This window comes from Danio aesculapii, chromosome 5, assembly GCF_903798145.1.
Source record: "Danio aesculapii chromosome 5, fDanAes4.1, whole genome shotgun sequence".
In the NCBI taxonomy this organism is placed as follows: domain Eukaryota; kingdom Metazoa; phylum Chordata; class Actinopteri; order Cypriniformes; family Danionidae; genus Danio; species Danio aesculapii.
Window position 1 is genome coordinate 52,431,202 of NC_079439.1, and position 17,524 is coordinate 52,448,725.

The 17,524-nt window shown below is 36.8% G+C and overlaps 1 protein-coding gene across 1 annotated transcript; it reads right to left on the reverse strand.

The window, feature by feature from the left end:
- Positions 1-2,747: 2,747 nt before the first annotated feature.
- si:dkey-172m14.1 (uncharacterized protein LOC567451 homolog) lies at positions 2,748-16,060 on the reverse strand. The gene is given in 7 exon segments (XM_056458464.1): positions 2,748-3,523; positions 4,107-4,363; positions 8,245-8,341; positions 8,719-8,866; positions 10,938-10,998; positions 15,122-15,163; positions 15,589-16,060. Coding segments are annotated over 7 exon segments (1,200 nt in total). The 5' UTR covers positions 15,851-16,060; the 3' UTR covers positions 2,748-3,190.
- Between the last annotated feature and the right edge of the window lie 1,464 nt (positions 16,061-17,524).

The following is a 17,524-nucleotide window of genomic DNA, read 5'->3' on the forward strand; positions in this document are numbered from 1 at the left end:
ACCTCTAGATAGTCTTCACATTTCTCAATGAAGTTGAATACATCGGCTGTCTCACAGGTTTCACCGAAAGAGGGGAACTCCAGACGTACTGGAGGTCGAGCGAAAAAGGAGGATGAACCAGGTAAAACGTTAGCGTCAGACTGTGTCTGGTGACCTGAGGAATTAGGGGCAGAAACATGGTAAGTAGCATCAAAAGATGGTTTGGTTATAGGTGACTGTGCAGTGGAAAAAAGATCTGAATGTGTAACCTTTGTCTGTAGAGTTTGTCTTCTAGAAGAATATGGGGTGCTTGTTGAGTAAATTTGTTTAATTTTACTTTCCCATTTTTCATCTCTCCTTAGAAAACAATCAATGACAGCTTTTTCTAATTTCTTCAATGAATCCTCAAAGTGTTCTTGCATACTGTTCAGACGATCATCTAATGCTTGTCTGAAGTTTGTTTCACGATTCACTGTACTCTCAAAAGCTTGGTTAAAGTCATATTCCATATTTTGAACTTTATCAGAAAGAGCCAATAAATCCTCCTTTAACTGAAAAACTTCATCATAAATACCTTGATTACCCACTTCATCAGAAACACCAGCAGTTTGATCAGTATCTGATATATACAATGAACTAAGCAGTGATGTTAATTGTTCAGTTGGATTACGTCTAGTTGTAAATTGTTCACCTGTATAATCAGTTTCATTTCCTTCACATGAATCAACAGTGTGTATTACAGGGTTGATTTGTGTTTCTGTATTTTCAACCTCATCCACAGTTGTATATGAATCATCCATGATAATATATGAAACTAGAACTAGTGCTAAATATAGAATTTACCCGTACTGGCCACCACTATGTAACGCTCGTCTTTAAATCAACGGGATACACAAGAATAAAAATAAAAAAAAGGTTCAATTCTCTAGTTCCTGTTTTCAAATTTTATCATGGATTGATAAAGAATACTTTAAGTATTATAACTACACAGATCTCTGAAAATGTCCTTACATTTAAACAAAAAAAAACAAACAACATTCGTACCATAACACAATACAAAAAATGGTGAATCCCCGTATGTGTGTGTGTGTGTGTGTGAGTGTAAAGTCCAAAAGTCAGTGGATGTGTACGTGCAAAATGGTTCGCGCTCACCCCAAAGTTTGAGTCCGGATAATTGGAACCATGCCTTGTTGCTGTACGGTAAAGGTCCTCCTAGGATAGTCTTGACTGTGGGTCTGCAAGACTAATGAGTCCTAAAAGAGCAAAAAAATCCACGCAAAACAATTGTCCTTTGCCCACGAATCAAGAAGAAAAATACAAGGTAGTTTTGGCAAACACCTCACTCCATGTGCTCCTCTGGCTTCTTCAGATGTCACCTTGAGCAGTGTCCATGTGCCCACTATCTCCCCCTTGTGGTGTGTATGTTATGTAGATGTGTATTTATGGAAAAAAAACAGCAACAGTTGGAACAGGAAATAGATTAGACACATTCACTTCCCCTCATCACTTCAAAATAAAAGACTATAAAATAAGACCATTACTCAATATATATTTGGGCTACAAAAAAAACTAAGTGCGAGTATGCTTAACTGCATGGCCAATTCACACATTTAATGAATTTTTCAGTCAGCATAACTCAATTATGTGGCAGCGCTACAAGATGTGCGTTTAAATGGCGTTCTTAAGAGGCGCTTTGCATGCCTAACTACCTGAGAGTGGAACCACAGAAAGCATGCAACGTAACTCTTGCCTGTATTGTCCTGCACAACATCGCTACAAAGCGCAATGTCCTTCTCTGTGCTGACAATGATGCACCTAAGCCCCTTGGAGAACCTAACAAACCTCCTGCATTCTGCCAGAACGAGCAAACAGGACGTGCAACAAGGTTAGTATACACTATTTCTGATCAGGATTTGTTTTAGATTAGACTGCCGTTCTTTGCATTTTTTTTGGTTATTCTGTAATCATTGCATGCATCACTAATAAATATTCTGAAAACAAAAATATTTTCCATTGTGATGAATATATATATATATATATATATATATATATATATATATATATATTATATATATATATATATATATATATATATATATCAGTGACAGAATAACATTTATTGTTTTTGGTCAATTTTAACAGCTGTTTGGGGGATTATTTTATGAGGCCAAACTCTTTCTACTTTGCTGTAGGTCTATACCGAAAGGCTGAATATGTTAAAGCCTACCTAATCACTGTAGCCTGATGAATGAACAAATAAAATGAAAACCTTATGAATAAATAGGATATCTTGTAAGATACTGCATGATCCAAATATAGTATTTTGATACATTTTTAAAGTTTCATTACATTTTGGGCATGAAATCCATGCTGAATCCACCTTTCTGATGGGATCAGTTTATTCCAGAATTTTTCCAGTTTATTCCAAATCCTACAAAAAAGGTTTAAAACCCAAACTAAAGGTTTGATCCGGATCAAAACCAAGATTGGATTACCTGATCTAATCCAATTATGTAATTAGTTTTTTCTTGATTTGATCCAATCTGTTATTCAAAATCCTAGTAGATTTCTTTTGAAAAACCGGGCCCAGGAGCTCAAATCGGATTCGAATTTTCCGCATACTCCACGTAGCTCCTGGACTACTCTCCACTGGAAATGAATGACTTCCGGTCTGTCGCTTGTCGTTTGTCATGTGCAGCGAAAAGGCGGCTTAAAATATTGCTATTTTGGCTTGTTATTAACTCTAGGAAGACAATAGACTTGGGAAATGGTATTTCAAAATAGCGTGTTTTATTATTGCAATCCATTTTAACATAATAGTAATCTGAGGCTTCCAGCCTGTAGTAATATAGCTCAAAATCAAAGACAACCATTTCCAACACTTTGTTAAATCTTAAGGCTGTTCTGGTTTAACCCAGTATTAGCAAGATTTACCTAAAAAAGTGGCTGGCGAGTGTCAACATTTGAAGTGGATCATTTTATTTTTAAAAATTGTCCTAAGACAATAATGGGTGTTGTTCAAGGGACAACACTGATGAAAGATTTCGATTTACTTCAAATGTAGACTACTGTATATTGCCTATGATATGCAAAAGTGCTCAAAATTTAAGGCACAATAACAGGCAATAAGCTTGATTGCATTGAGGTAAAACCCTGACAATAATTAATATAACATAGTACGAGAGGCTGTCAGTTTGGCTGGTGAAAGAAACTAATAAGGCGCATTAGGAAAAGATTCTTTAGTGCTTTGATTTGGATCATAAACTGGTGCAGATGGAGCCGGATGAAAACCAGGCAGCATGGCATTTGGATTTGGATAGACCCCCGCAGCGGCTCCTGGATAGGGTGGCACTGGATCTGACAGATTAGGGTACAGTCCTGCAGGAGGAGGAGGAGCTCCACCAGGATAGGGCACAAGGTTAGGCTGAGGTGGCATGTATGGTGGAGGAGGATCATGCCAGGGAGGACACTGCTGTACTGGTGGAATAATGACCACAGGGAATTTAACTGCTGGATCTGAAGCAAAAGAAACATCCAGATAGACCTGAAAGACAGTCGTGTACAGAAAAGGTCAGGTGAGCTGTGAAACTGTGAATAAAAAACAATTATTTCAGCTTTAGACTTAAAGTTAAAAAGTATCCATCATGTTATAAAATTAATATATCTATAAATTGTTACTACAAATTAATAATCATTTAACAATTTCTGAACAATACAGTGATGGTTTAGCCATTTGTTTTTTTCCATTTGCTCACCATTTACTCATCCTCAACTGATAATAAACCTTTTGAACACAAAATATGACATTTTGAAAAATGCTAAAAACCACTGCCACTGACATGCATAGTAGAAAAAAATACAATGAAAGTAAATGCCTACTGGTTGCCAATATTCTTCAAAATATCTTCTTTAGTGTTAAGCAGAAAGAAATAACTTTAAAAAAGAACTTTATATGTCTTTCATACGCCAACCTTTCTTCACTGGAACACAAAAGATATTCTGAATTTTGAGTCAAAACATATTTTCTTATGTGTCGGCAAGAAGGAAAGTGATATAATCGTGAGCAAAACTTTTTTTGGTAATCTATCCCTTTAATTCTAACAATAAAAAGGAAGACAAAATAGCACCTTGAGTTCGTATTGCACTTTTATAATTCTACAGTTTTCAATGGTGACCATAATGTCATGAGGAAGCTTGATGTCCACTATACATCTTGTCTTTCCTCCAGATGGGATGCAGTCTTTAGTTTCTTTGGCTATGTCCTTATATGCATGGTTAGTGCTTCTTCCCGCAAGAAATGTTTGTAGCTGTTTGAGGCTGTACTTTAGCTTGACATCACGAGATGAAGAGTTGTCAATATCAACAGAAACCCTTATTATTTCACCTGCAAAAATAAATAGGAATTAGAGACAACATATATAAATGATGGGGGGGGGGGGGGGGGGGGTGATAATAACATGGTTTCCATTCAAATAACAAAGTTTAGTTAATTTTGTAATATAGTGTGTAAATACTATGTGAGGAATAATTGGTACGATGTGGAGTCGGTGTTACACCTGGGGGTGCAGTATTTTCTAATAACTCAATGAACCAGTGTCAATAATTCCACTTACAGTGCATCCGGAGAGTATTCACAGTGCTTTTCCACATTTTTTTTAATATTACAGCCTTATTCCAAAATTGATTAAATTATTTCCTCAAAATTCTACACACAATCCCCCATAATGACAATGTGAATTTTTTTTTTTTTTGAAATTGTGGCAAATTTACAAACAAGAACATGCACATACAGTAAGTATTCACAGCCTTTGCTCAACACTTTGTTGATGCCCCTTGGCAGCAACTACAGCCTCAAGTCTTTTTGAATATGATGCCACAAGCTTGGCACACCTGTCTTTGGGAATTTTTGCCCGTTCCTCTTTGCAGTACCTCTTGGAAAGAGACGGTGTACAGCCATTTTCAGATCTCTCCAGAGATGTTCAATAGGATTTAGGTCTGGGCTCTGACTGGGCTAATCAAGGACATTCACAGACTCTTTGCGAAGCCACTTTATTGATATTATGGCGGTGTGCTTTGGGTCATTGTCTTGCTGGAAGATGAACCGTCGCCCCAGACTGAGGTCAAGAGCACTCTGAAGCAGGTTTTTATTTAGGAAGTCTCTGTACATTGCTGCAATCATCTTTCCCTCTATCCTGACTAGTCTTCCAGTTTCTGCTGCTGAAAAACATCCCCACAGCATGATGCTGCCACCACCATGCTTCACTGTAGGAATGGTAGGGATTAGCCTGGTGATGAGCGGTGCCTGGTTTTCTCCAAATGTAACGCTTGGCATTTGCTCCAAAGAGTTCAATTTTAGTCTCATCAGACTAGAGAATTTGGTTTCTTATGGTCTGAGAGTCCTTTAGATGCCTTTTGGCAAATTCCAGGTGGGGAGTGGCTTCCGTCTGGCCACTCTACCATACAGGTCTGATTGGTGGATTGCTGCACAGATGGTTTTCCTTATGTAAGGTTCTCCTCTCTCCATGAAGAACGCTGGAGCTCAGACAGAGTGACCATTGGGTTATTGATCACCTCCCTGACTAAGGCCCTTCTCCCCGATCACCCAGCTTAGATGGCCGGCCAGCTTTAGGAAGAGTGCTGGTGGTTCCAAACATCTTCCACTTACGGATGATGGAGGCCACTGTTCTCATTGGAACTTTCAGAGCATCAGAAATTTTTCTGTAACCTTCCACAGCCTTCATGCTTGATTTGTTCCTTGACATGCACTGTCAACCCTGGGACCTTATATAGACCGGTGTATGCCTTTTCAAATCATGTCCAATCAACTGAATATACCACAGGTGAACTCCAATTAAGCTGCTGAAACATCTCAAGAATGATCAGTGGAAAAAGAAGCTGAGCTCAATTTAGATCTCCACAGCAAAGGCTGTGAATACTTATGTACATGTGATTTTTCAGGTTTTTTATTTTTAATAAATTTGCAACAATTTAAAAAAATCTGTGACCTTCTTGCTATGAGGCGATTGTTACAGTGGTGCAGTGGGCACCACTGTGACGCCCTCAATAATATTTTAGAGTTTAAAAAATTATAAATGTCACTAGAAATCAGCAAAATGAATAAAAACAGTTTACAATAAAATGAGGTTTGACCAATACGCATGTGTTTCTTGCGTTTATATGATAACCTCGTGCACGTAAATTCAAACCAAACAATTATGAGTGATGATAATGAACAGAAGACAATCTGAAGAACATCGAAAGTTTCTAAATGAGTGGACAGAAACTTTGCTTTTATTGAAAGCTCTGGTGCTCTGCTCTGTCTGACCTGCACAGAAAGCATTTCCTCATTTCCTTAAGAGACACTTACTGAGCGAAAGCCAAAAGAAGGCGTGTAAGGAGCTCCAACGTAAACAGAAACAGCTGCAGGAACAATTTGCAGTCTGAATGCTGCATATTTTACTTGCTCACTGCAGATTGCAAGGCAAGTGAAACCCTTTATGGATGGCGAGTATGCAAAGTACAGCAACTGAACTGTTTTGCAGATTTTCCAAACAAGGACAAAACAATTCAGAAAATAAAAGACGTGGCCCTGTTTTTCAGAACTGTACATGATTGACTATGCTGTCAAAATGGCAAGTGAGATAGAGAGGGTGCAGATCAGTGATATAACACCAGCGGTTTGTGGCCAATATTAAATTTTTCAAAAGTTATTTTCTTAAAAATAGTGTTACGAACCGTACACTGCATTTTGTGCGTGTATGTTCTTTCGTATTAACCAGAAATTAAATATAAATGCCCCTTCCTTCCTCATTCATGGATTTGCTCAACATATGATACAGTTGAAGTCAGAATCATTAGCCCCCTGTTTATTTTTTTCCCCCAATTTTAGTTTAACGGAGATAAGATTTATTTCAACACATTTCTAAACATAATAGTTTTAATAACTCATTTCTAACAACTGATTTATTTGTTCTTTGCCATGATGACAGTAAATAATATTTGACTAGATATTTTTCAAGACACTTCTATACAGCTTAAAGTGACATTTAAAGGCATAACTAGGTTAATTAGGTTAACTGGGGGGGGGTTAGGGTAATGAGGCAAGTTATTGTAATAACGATGGTTTGGTTCCGTAGACTCTCGAAAAATATATATATCTTAAAATGGGGCTAATACTACTGACCTTAAACATGGTGTTTAAAAATTAAAAACTGCTTTTATTCTAGCCAAAATGAACACATCAGCCTTTCTCTAAATATTATCAGACATACTGTGAAAATGTCTTGCTCTGTTAAACATCATTTGGGAAATATAAAAAAGAAAGAAACTAAAAACATCAAAGGAGTGCTAATAATTATGACTTCAACTGTATATTTAAAAAAAAAAATGCATTTGCCAAAAAAAATCTGAAATGGCATGTGGTATCTGTAAATTGGGTAAGCAAAATTTTCCGTAGTGTGTCTGTGTGTGTGAATGAGTGTGTAGGGATGTTCCCAGTTATGGATTGCAGCTGTAAGGGCATCCGCTGCGTAAAACATATGCTGGATACATTGGCAGTTCATTCTGCTGTGGCGACCCCTCATTAATAAAGGGATTAAGCCAAAAATAAAATGAATGAAAAAAAATAAGGAGACAGTTGATGTTTAATTTTATTGCCGATTCCAAATATGAAATTTAATCGTAAGCTTGGCAAGCAGTTTTGGAGAATTTGATGTTTTCCCATTGAGACAGAATGCCCGAGCATACTGCCGAGAGGTGTTTCAAAGATTGCAACTGAGTGAAATGACTTGTCCTTAAAGGACTTTGATATTGAAGTCCTGGTTGTGTTTTCTTTGACTAGCTTCAAAATCTAACGCCATACATCACTATGACTCTCTTTTGTTAAGTTTAATTATAACTTAGCCTTTATCCACAACAGATCTGGTTAGCAAAATAGGTTAACGTTACTCTGATTGGATTTATATTTGTCCATGTTCAGCATACATCATGTTCTGTGTGTGTGCTTTGGACCTTCTGATTCTAAGGGTATTATATGGATTAATAAATGAGCTTTTAAAATCGTTTCTGGATTTTTTTACTTACCGAAGCCATAAACCTACTATGTAGATATTAAAGAACAATTTAACTTATTAAACCAATGCAGTATATGGCACCTTTACGGCATACCTGTCAACATTGGAATGTGAAAAAAAGGCATAAACCAAGCTATTGGCATTACTCAACAGTGTCAAGTGTTTGGGACAAAACTTTTAATAAAATCATCACCTAGCATGTAGCCCATTTTGTCTGTTGTTACAGTCATTGACATTTTTCCGGAGCCAAAAAGTTTCATCTTCTTGTCTTCAGAACCAGATTGTGGTTGCTGTATTAAAAACGTAAATAAATAAAAATTAACCATAGGATCATAATTGATTTACTCTTTAATCTACATTTTACAAACAGATAGTTTAAATATAATTAAACATTGTATGCCAGAGGTGCTCAACCCAGTTCCTGGAGATCTACCTCCCTGCCGAGTTCAGCTCCAAACCTAATCAAACACACCTGCACCAATTAATTAGGACATGAACAGCACTTGATAATTACAGGCAGATGTGCTCCATATGGGTTGCAACTGAAATCTGCAAGAATGTACATCTTCAGGAACAGAGTTGAGCAGCCCTGGTGTACGCAATACATAATCTCGCTATTTATATGAATAATTTGATTAAAAATAAGTGTTAGTATTAAAAATCATACCAGTAAGTGATCATCGGTCCCATAATTTCTGGGCGCAAAGTTAATTTCTGCTTGTGCACTTGATGTTGGCTTCCAAGATCTATTCAGCTTTACCATCAAGATGTTACTTCACCCAACCATGAAATCCTTTAAGGTCGGAGGCATATTTCTGAAATTAAGAAAATAATAATAATAACTTCTTTAAAAAAAATTTATGACAAGCACGATGGTGCATAATATAGTCAAATATGACTCAATATTGTAACATACATGCAGTATGATATGTCTTCCTCACTTAACATGCACATCATCACTTAGGTAAATATTCTAAAATATTGAACAATGAATATAATTGACATCTGCTTTTTCTGAAAATGCTTATGTTCACTTGGGGTCATTTTTCTCTTTTATCATATCATAATAAAAAAATGCAGGGAAGTAAGAGGCAGCACAAAACTCTTCCAGATTTGTTCTGTATATAGTGTTTTTGTACTTAAAAGAATTATATCTAGCAAAAAAAAAAAAAAAATTTTTCCACTGCACGCACACACTGAGGAGCAATATCTTGATATATATTATAAGCCTAAACATCAACCTAAATATGTTGCTGATTGGCCCACTGATACATGGGCTCTGTAAGGCCCCTGAAAGTGTTCGGTGGTTTCTGTCTCCAACATCAGAAATTTAGTACCACAGAGTCTGTTTTACTTAATACTGGAAAAAGTATAAAAGCTAACTTGGTCGTGCACCTTGCAGCCCATCACATTATGGACCCTGGAACAGCTGCCATGACAACAATGTGGCCCTTGTCAAAGTAGCTTTGATCTTCATTCTCGGCCATTCATTAGTAGTACTGATTGCGTACACTCATCGGCCACTTTATTAGGTATACCTTACACCTATTCAACTGCTCGTTAACGCAATTTTCTAATCAGCCAATCATTTGGCAGCAAATCAATGCATTTAGGCATGTAGACATGTTCAAGACAATCTGCTGCAGGTCAACTGAGCATCAGAATGGGGAAGAAAGGTGATTTAAGTGACTTTTGAACGTTGGCATGGTTGTTGGTGCCAGACAAGCTGGTCTGAGTATTTCATAAACTGCTGATCTACTGGCATTTTCACGCACAACCATCTCTAGGGTTTACAGAGAATGGTCCAAAAAATAAAAAATATCCAGTGAGCAGCAGTTCTGTGACCGCAAATGTCTTGTTGATGCGAGAGGTCAGAGGAGAATAGCCAGACTGGTTCCAGCTGATAGAAAGGCAACAGTAACTTGCATAATCACTCGTTATAACCGAGGTATGCAGAAGATCATTTCTCAACGCACCACATTTTTAACCTTGAGTTGGATGGGCTACAGCAGTAGAAAACCACACCGGGTGTCACTTGTGTCAGCTAAGAACAGGAAACTGAGGCTACAATTAGCATAGGCTAACCAAAATTGGACAATAGAATATTGGAAAAATTCTGCCTGGTCTGATGAGTTTCGATTCCTGCTGCGACAGTTGGATGATAGGGTCAGAATTTGGCATCAACAACATAAAAGCATGGATCCATCCTGCCTTGTATCAACGGATCAGGCTGGTGGTGGTAGTGTAATGGGGGATATTTTCTTGGCACATTTTGGGCCCATTAGTACCAATTGAGCTTTGTGTCAATGTCACAGCCTACCTGAGTATTGTTGCTGACTATGTCCATCCCTTTATGACCACAGTGTACGCATCTTCTGATGGCTACTTCCAGCAGGATAATGCGCCATGTCATAAAGTGCGAATCATCTCAGACTGGTTTCTTGAACATGACAATGAGTTCACTGTATTTAAATGTCCTCCATAATCACGAGATATAAATCCAATAGAGCACCTTTGGGATGTGATGGAATGGGAGATTAGCATTATGGATATGCAGCCGACAAATCTGCAGCAACTGCGTGATGCTATCATGTTAATATGGACCAAAATCTCGGAGGAATATTTCCAGTACCTTGTTGAATCTATGCTATGAAGGATTAAAGCAGTTCTGAAGGCAAAAGGGGGCCCAACCCAGTACTAGTAAGGTGTACCTAATAAAGTGGCCAGTAAGTGTATATCGTAATGTGTGGCATTGTTAGTTGTTTAATGACATGTGTTTCATCTGTGACTGATCATGATGTATTGGCTCATCTGTGTATTACATGACAGAGAGCAACCACCTCTGAAGATTTTAATTGTAAGAACTGTTTCTGTAGCATCACTCACTGTTGAGGCAGCTGAAATCTGAATGGAAAGACATGACTTCCTGGTTTAATCACCGGTCCATCTGAAGAATAGAAGACATGCTTAGATCGGTAAGTCTGCTGTCAGCAAATTATTATTAAATAATTGACCCAGGACAACAAAATCATTCCATTTCTTTAGATGTAGATTTTTAGGACAATATTTATATCTAAAATCTGGGGGTTAAAAAAAATCGAAATACCGAGGAAATCTTAAAAGGCCGGGACACAACAAGTCTATGGTCAGCCTTTGGGCTTCGTCGGTCCGTCGGTTAGCAATGGTTCAGCTAGTTGGTATGGTGTGTTTGACATGTCAACTCTCATCGGTTTTGTCAGATTGTGTTGACCCAATTTAACATCTAGAATCTGAATTGGGCCGTTGGCTAAAGAGAGCTCTCTGATTGGTTATTCAGCAACAAATCAAAGCGCAAGTGTGACGTAGTGAAGTAACAGCAAGTACAAGTCAAGAAACACAAAGAGGCCGGTTGTAATTTCACTAAATTTCTCAAATATTTGCAAACTACATACATTATTAGATTATCAGTCATGTTTGCAACAGCAAATCCATCTGTGTACAGTACTGAAAGCTGCTTTTTTTATGCTTTGCGTGTGCATGTGGAAGTTCTGGTCTTCCTTTGTGTAAACAGATACTGCCCTCCCAGAACAGAAAAGAAACACATACTCCCACGCAGGCGCAAAACACATGCTCTCGTTTCAGTCGGCTTTCATCCATTTGGTGTGTTCAAGGACAGATTTTTTGTCCATGCATGAGCCAACACGAGGAGAGAATGCAAGGTTTGTTTGGTTTTGACTTGGTGTGGACCGGCCTTTAAAGTTCTGCTTATTACTGACCAAAAGAACAAGAGTTTTAATATATTTACAGTATTTTTAATACATTATATTTACGGAATTTAGTCTTAATGAAACATAATCTTTATTAAATATTCTGTTGATGTTTGACAGAAAAGACAAATCTATATTATATATAATCTATATGAACTGCAAAAACTAATTAATAAAAATCAGTACTTATTGATAATGAAATTTGTTGCAATTCGTAACAAATACAGTTATCGGTTAGTTGGGTTGCTCATATTACATTCGCATGTGGTGCAATGAAGGCTACAGAACCAGCTGCACAAAAAAACCTGCACTCAAAGAAAACATATTTGTGTTAAAGATTACTTTCACCTTGCTTGTTTTCAGGTTGTGCAGGCCTGTAGTCAGGGGGGGTTCGGAAGACCCACCCTTCACTGACAAAGGTCCAGAATTTGTCTCATACATGAGCTCATTTGTCCTATTTTGACTGCTATGCCATCATAAATAGTGAAAATAACCCATCGAAAAAGGCTTTAAAGGGCACATAGTTTACCCCTTTTTCATGATTTAACATTAATATTATGGTTCTTCTGAGTGTGCCAGTTTAGGTTCCGTTCAAAACACAATTTAGATTTTTCTGTTATAATGTGTCATTTTGGGGCATGTACACAGCTCGCTGTTTTAGGGGTGTGTTGCTTCACATGAAAATTAGTTTCAAATTCCCGCCCAACGTAACAAGGGGGCGGAGCCAAGAGCTTCCTCGCTCTGTGTTTGCAACAGACAGGCAGACAGAGAGAAGAAAGCAGCATGAATGAGAGGATCAGCATTCAGCCGTACACCTCGGACACAGACCAAGCCGAGAGTACAAAATCATTTGTGTCTTTGTATAGTTTTACAGCCAACTGTGTGCTAGTTTAAAGTTCTGAGCGTGTACACCGACACTAATAACGACGCACACTGAATTAACTTTGACTATGGCACCGGATGACCCGCTTAGAGTCCAGATACGGACACACCAGATACAGACATTCGCATGTTATTTAAAATGAAGCTACTCAGATGGAGCTCTGTGGCGTGGCAGAAACATGAAGTGTCCCGAATCCTGGCTGGGCACCGCGGACAGCTGCCGACTTGAAGCGCCGCTGTGTGTACCCTGATAGAAACCTATGTTTAGAATTCCAAAATGCATGGCGCTGCGTGTCGCCGAGCGGCGCTTCTGTTGTGCGACCTGCAGGCAAATTCATTATTTCATTTGCAATGGACCGACACTCACGTGAGGCAAAGGCGCTCGCACATTCAGCTGCACCTAGTTAAGATCACACTCACAGGGAGCTTCTGTGACCTCGAGAAATGCAAACGGCTAAAGTTTAAGATAGACGCAATGAAAAGTACTAGTTTGCAAACCTACCTACAAACAAAGTTACAAACAATAATTCCGATTACAGCGATCATGTGATGAATGCTGATCTTGTGTTGAGCCCAATGAGCCTTGCATCTAAAAATAAAGCAAGGGTATTCCTTTAGTAGTGACATCGCTTTGACTCACACTCTAAAAATGGCGGACGTGAAACGACAAACTGAGGATTAGGTGACGCGTGCCTGTCAATCAATATTGGTGGGCGGAGGGGACTGCACTCCTAAGTCAAGTTGCGGTCGATCTAAAAACTGCTCCAATTTGTCCACCGTTTTTATGTTGTTAAATTGAGAAAAAAAAAGGACTGTATGTCTTTAAATCACCCCAATATGGCGGTCTATACACTATACTTACACAAATATCTGCCTAAACAGCTTGAAAAGCTTTCACCATAGGTGCCCTTTAAGACAACTGTGGAATCCTCTGTTGGCTTTTGCTTTGGCGGGACTTCAGCTAATCAGTTTTGGCCAATGCTAACAAATATTTTCATTTTACAATCTGACTTTCGCTACGGTGTTGTTTTTAAATATAGAAAATATTTTACAAGTGACTTTTATTAAAAACAAAAAAGCACCAAAAGCAGACAATATTCAAATTAATTTGAATACTATTTTGGCTATTGTTGTTATCCATGATTTTTTAAATGTACTTTTTTTTTTACAAGCGAGGCTACAAAAATCGTGAAGATCTACATTATTATTATTATTATTATTATTATTATTATTATTATGTTTTCATTCATTTTTTTTTATCAAATGGCCAAATTGTGATTGAGAATATTCGAATGTGCTGGCCAGTTTGTTATTTGCCTAATACATGACATTAGACTACAGTTTTTAATTAAAAACTTTAATAGATTCCTATTGTTTTTCTAATGATATATGATATATTATTATATATGATAATACACTTGTACTTTAAAAATAATTATTTTTCATATTTTTTTTATTCTAAATATTTAAGAAATATTATTGGTAAATCACAAAGTGTAGTTATTATGACCATCTGACAAACTAATCCAGCTAAAAATAGTGCTTAAAATGTCACTAAAATGCAGCATTTACGTCTCATTTTTTGAGAAAAAAGAACCAGTCCTTTCACCAGGCTGGCTATGGGCCTTATTTGTATAATTAATTTATTCATAAATTGTACAAAATATCAATATTTTAGATGTTTATATCTTCACAAATGAATATTATTTTTAACTATATTTATATACAGTTGAAGTCAGAATTATTAGCGCCCCTGGATTATTAACTTCCCTGTTTATTTTTTTCCCCAATTTCTGTTTAACGGAGAGATTTTTTTACAACACATTTCTAAACATAATAGTTTTAATAACTAGGCAGGTTAGGGTAATTACGCAAGTTGTTGTATAACGATGGTTTGTTCTGTAGACTATCAAAAAAAATAGATATTGCTTAATGGGGCTAATAATTTTGACCTTAAAAAATTCAAAGCTGCTTTTATTCTAGCCGAAATAAAACAAATAAGACTTTCTCCAGAAGGAAAAATATTATCAGACATACTGTGAAATTTTCCTTGCACTGTTAAATATCTCCTGGGAAATATTTAAAAAAGAAAAAAAAAATCAAAGGGGGCTAATAATTCTGACTTCAACTGTGTGTGTGTGTATATGTATATATACGTATATATATATATATATATATATATATATATATATATATATATATATATATATATATATATATGTATGTATATATATATATATATATATATATATATATATATATATATATATATATATATATTAGTTTATGTCCAATGTAATGTGATGTAATCTTGCATATTGCAAAAAAAAAAAAAAAAAAAAAAGAACTTAAGCAGGGTCCAGGATAACATATAGCTTTATGCTTATTTGTTTCAGTTTATATAATGTATTAGTGTCAAATATTAATGAAAACTTTACTTACAAGTCTCTCCACTTACAAGTGTGGTATTCTTTTCACATTGTCCTGAAACAATATACATTACAGCAGTAAATAGTTGTAGTAGTCTTTTTCCCAAACTTAATACATTGAGGTAAAGTTGCTTTTATTTTAGCACAATCATTCAGTGACAACATATGATATGCTCCCTTTAATGTTTACCATGGTACTTTGAGTATTCAGTATGAAATCACATGTAAATATGACTTCAAAACAACATTAGCACTATTTATTTGACTGTGAACGATGTTCTATGTTATAGTCATTGGCTGCTGATATAATTTCCCCATTTGCAAAAAATACTTTAATAAAAATATATTAAGGAGAAAGTCCGAATGTGTGAAAATAAAACCAACTTTACCTCAATATTTACTACATAGATTGCACATAATAAAATGTATGGTATTTAATCGATGGGTAAATGAACAAATGGCAATAATTAGCAAGCTGACCTTTCTTCGAGATGTCCTGAATTAAGTATTGCTTTAGTTTGAAGTATCTCTCATGGTCGCTGTAGGATTTCTCGTCATCACCTGATCCTTCGGTCCAGCGCACGTCCGCGTCACCTGTCAGCTTCACAAATAAATCTTCCACTTTTACTTCTTTGGTCACTTCCAAAACAACTCGCCCCTCCACGATGTCTCCATTAGTAAAAGTACTGGTTTCGTTGATCGGGTCATAACGAACACTCAGCTCTTTGACTGATCTTTGCATTTTACTATATGTAAGACCACCAGACAAGTTCGCTATCTTCTCTCGTTCTCGTTTGCGAAGCGGTATTGAATTACGTAAAGCGCAGCAGGATGAAGGCGTGACGCTTCCTGGTTAGTAAAGACTAAAGGTTGCATAATATCAATTGCCGACCACACATGAACAAGGGTCTTGTGTAGTGTGTTTATTACTGTAACTGTTTAGTCTGCGTGGTGCCAACATAATTGACGTCACATCCGATTTCAAAATCATATCCGTTAACATATTTCGTTCTGGACGTATTGTTTTTATTATTATTATTATTATTATTATTATTATTATTATTATTATTATTATTATTATTATAACTACCAGTTAATATTAGTTAGTATTAATAGTATAATAGGGCAACGCAGTGGAGCAGTAGGTAGTGCTGTCGCCTCACAGCAAGAGGGTCGCTGGTTCGAGCCTCGGCTGGGTCAGTTGGCGTTTCTGTGTGGAGTTTGCGTGGGTTTCCTCCGGGTGCTCCGGTTTCCCCCACAGTCCAAATACATGAGGTGAGCTAAATTGGCCGTAGTGTGTGTGTGAATAAGTGTGTATGTGTTTCCCAGTGATGGGTTGCAGCTGGAAGGGCATCTATTGCATAAAACAAATGCTGGATAAGTTGGCAGTTCATTCTGCCGTGGCGACCCCAGATCAATAAAGGGACTAAGCCAAAATTAATAATAAATATTATTATTGTTTTATATTATCATTATTATAAATGGTATCAAAGCTGTTCTCTTTCAGCATTATTTTGAGAAATGTGTCATTCAGATTATCTCATCATTCTTTCAAGGAACTGCAATGAAGATCCATTATTTATGCTACTTTTATATGGCAAGCTGTTTTAACATGTATTGTAATAGAGTGGACGAAGGTGATTCCAGTCTGAAGGACTCATTCCTATGCCCTATCGGACGTTTCTTCTGAAAGGATTAGAGCAGGGGTGCCCAAACTTTTTTGTATAAAGGGCCAAATACCTAATATCATCGTGAGTCGAAGGTAAATATACTAAACTACTTTATATTAAACTAGCCATGGGAAATTTCCTAATTTACTTCATAATATTTAAAAATAAAAATAATTGTATTACCTAATGCAGTATAACTTTTTTAAACTATAACTTATTGCAATAAAACAAACAATTACATTTATAACACATTGGAGCTTAAGATTTCATTTCAGTTAGCTTTTGTCAATAAAACATACAAACAAAGGGTTGCATTAAATTTTAATTGACAATCTTGAAACCATCCCCATCATTCTCCCTCTCTTCTCAGATGGGATGGCCGGCCAAACCAAAGTATGGGCCAACTAGTTTGAGCATCTCTGGATTAGAGCATGGGATGAGCCTTTCCAAATTGAGTGCATTGTGTGACACCACAGCTTTCCTGCTAAAATGATAATTTACTAAATTGCAAGTTGTGTTTTTCAAACTTCATTCCAAAGGGCACTTTAAAGTGGACAGTTTTGATCATTTCAGTTTGAAATTACAGTTCTAAATGGTGGCCATGATGTTTTTACTCCGAAGTAAAGGTCAGCCACGGGACCCGACCAGTTTTCTTGCGGCGGGGGAATAAATTTCCAAATAAAACGCGGTAGATGGCGGGAGCAGGATTTAAATTTCAGTGTCCTTCAGAGGGCAATATGTCTCAT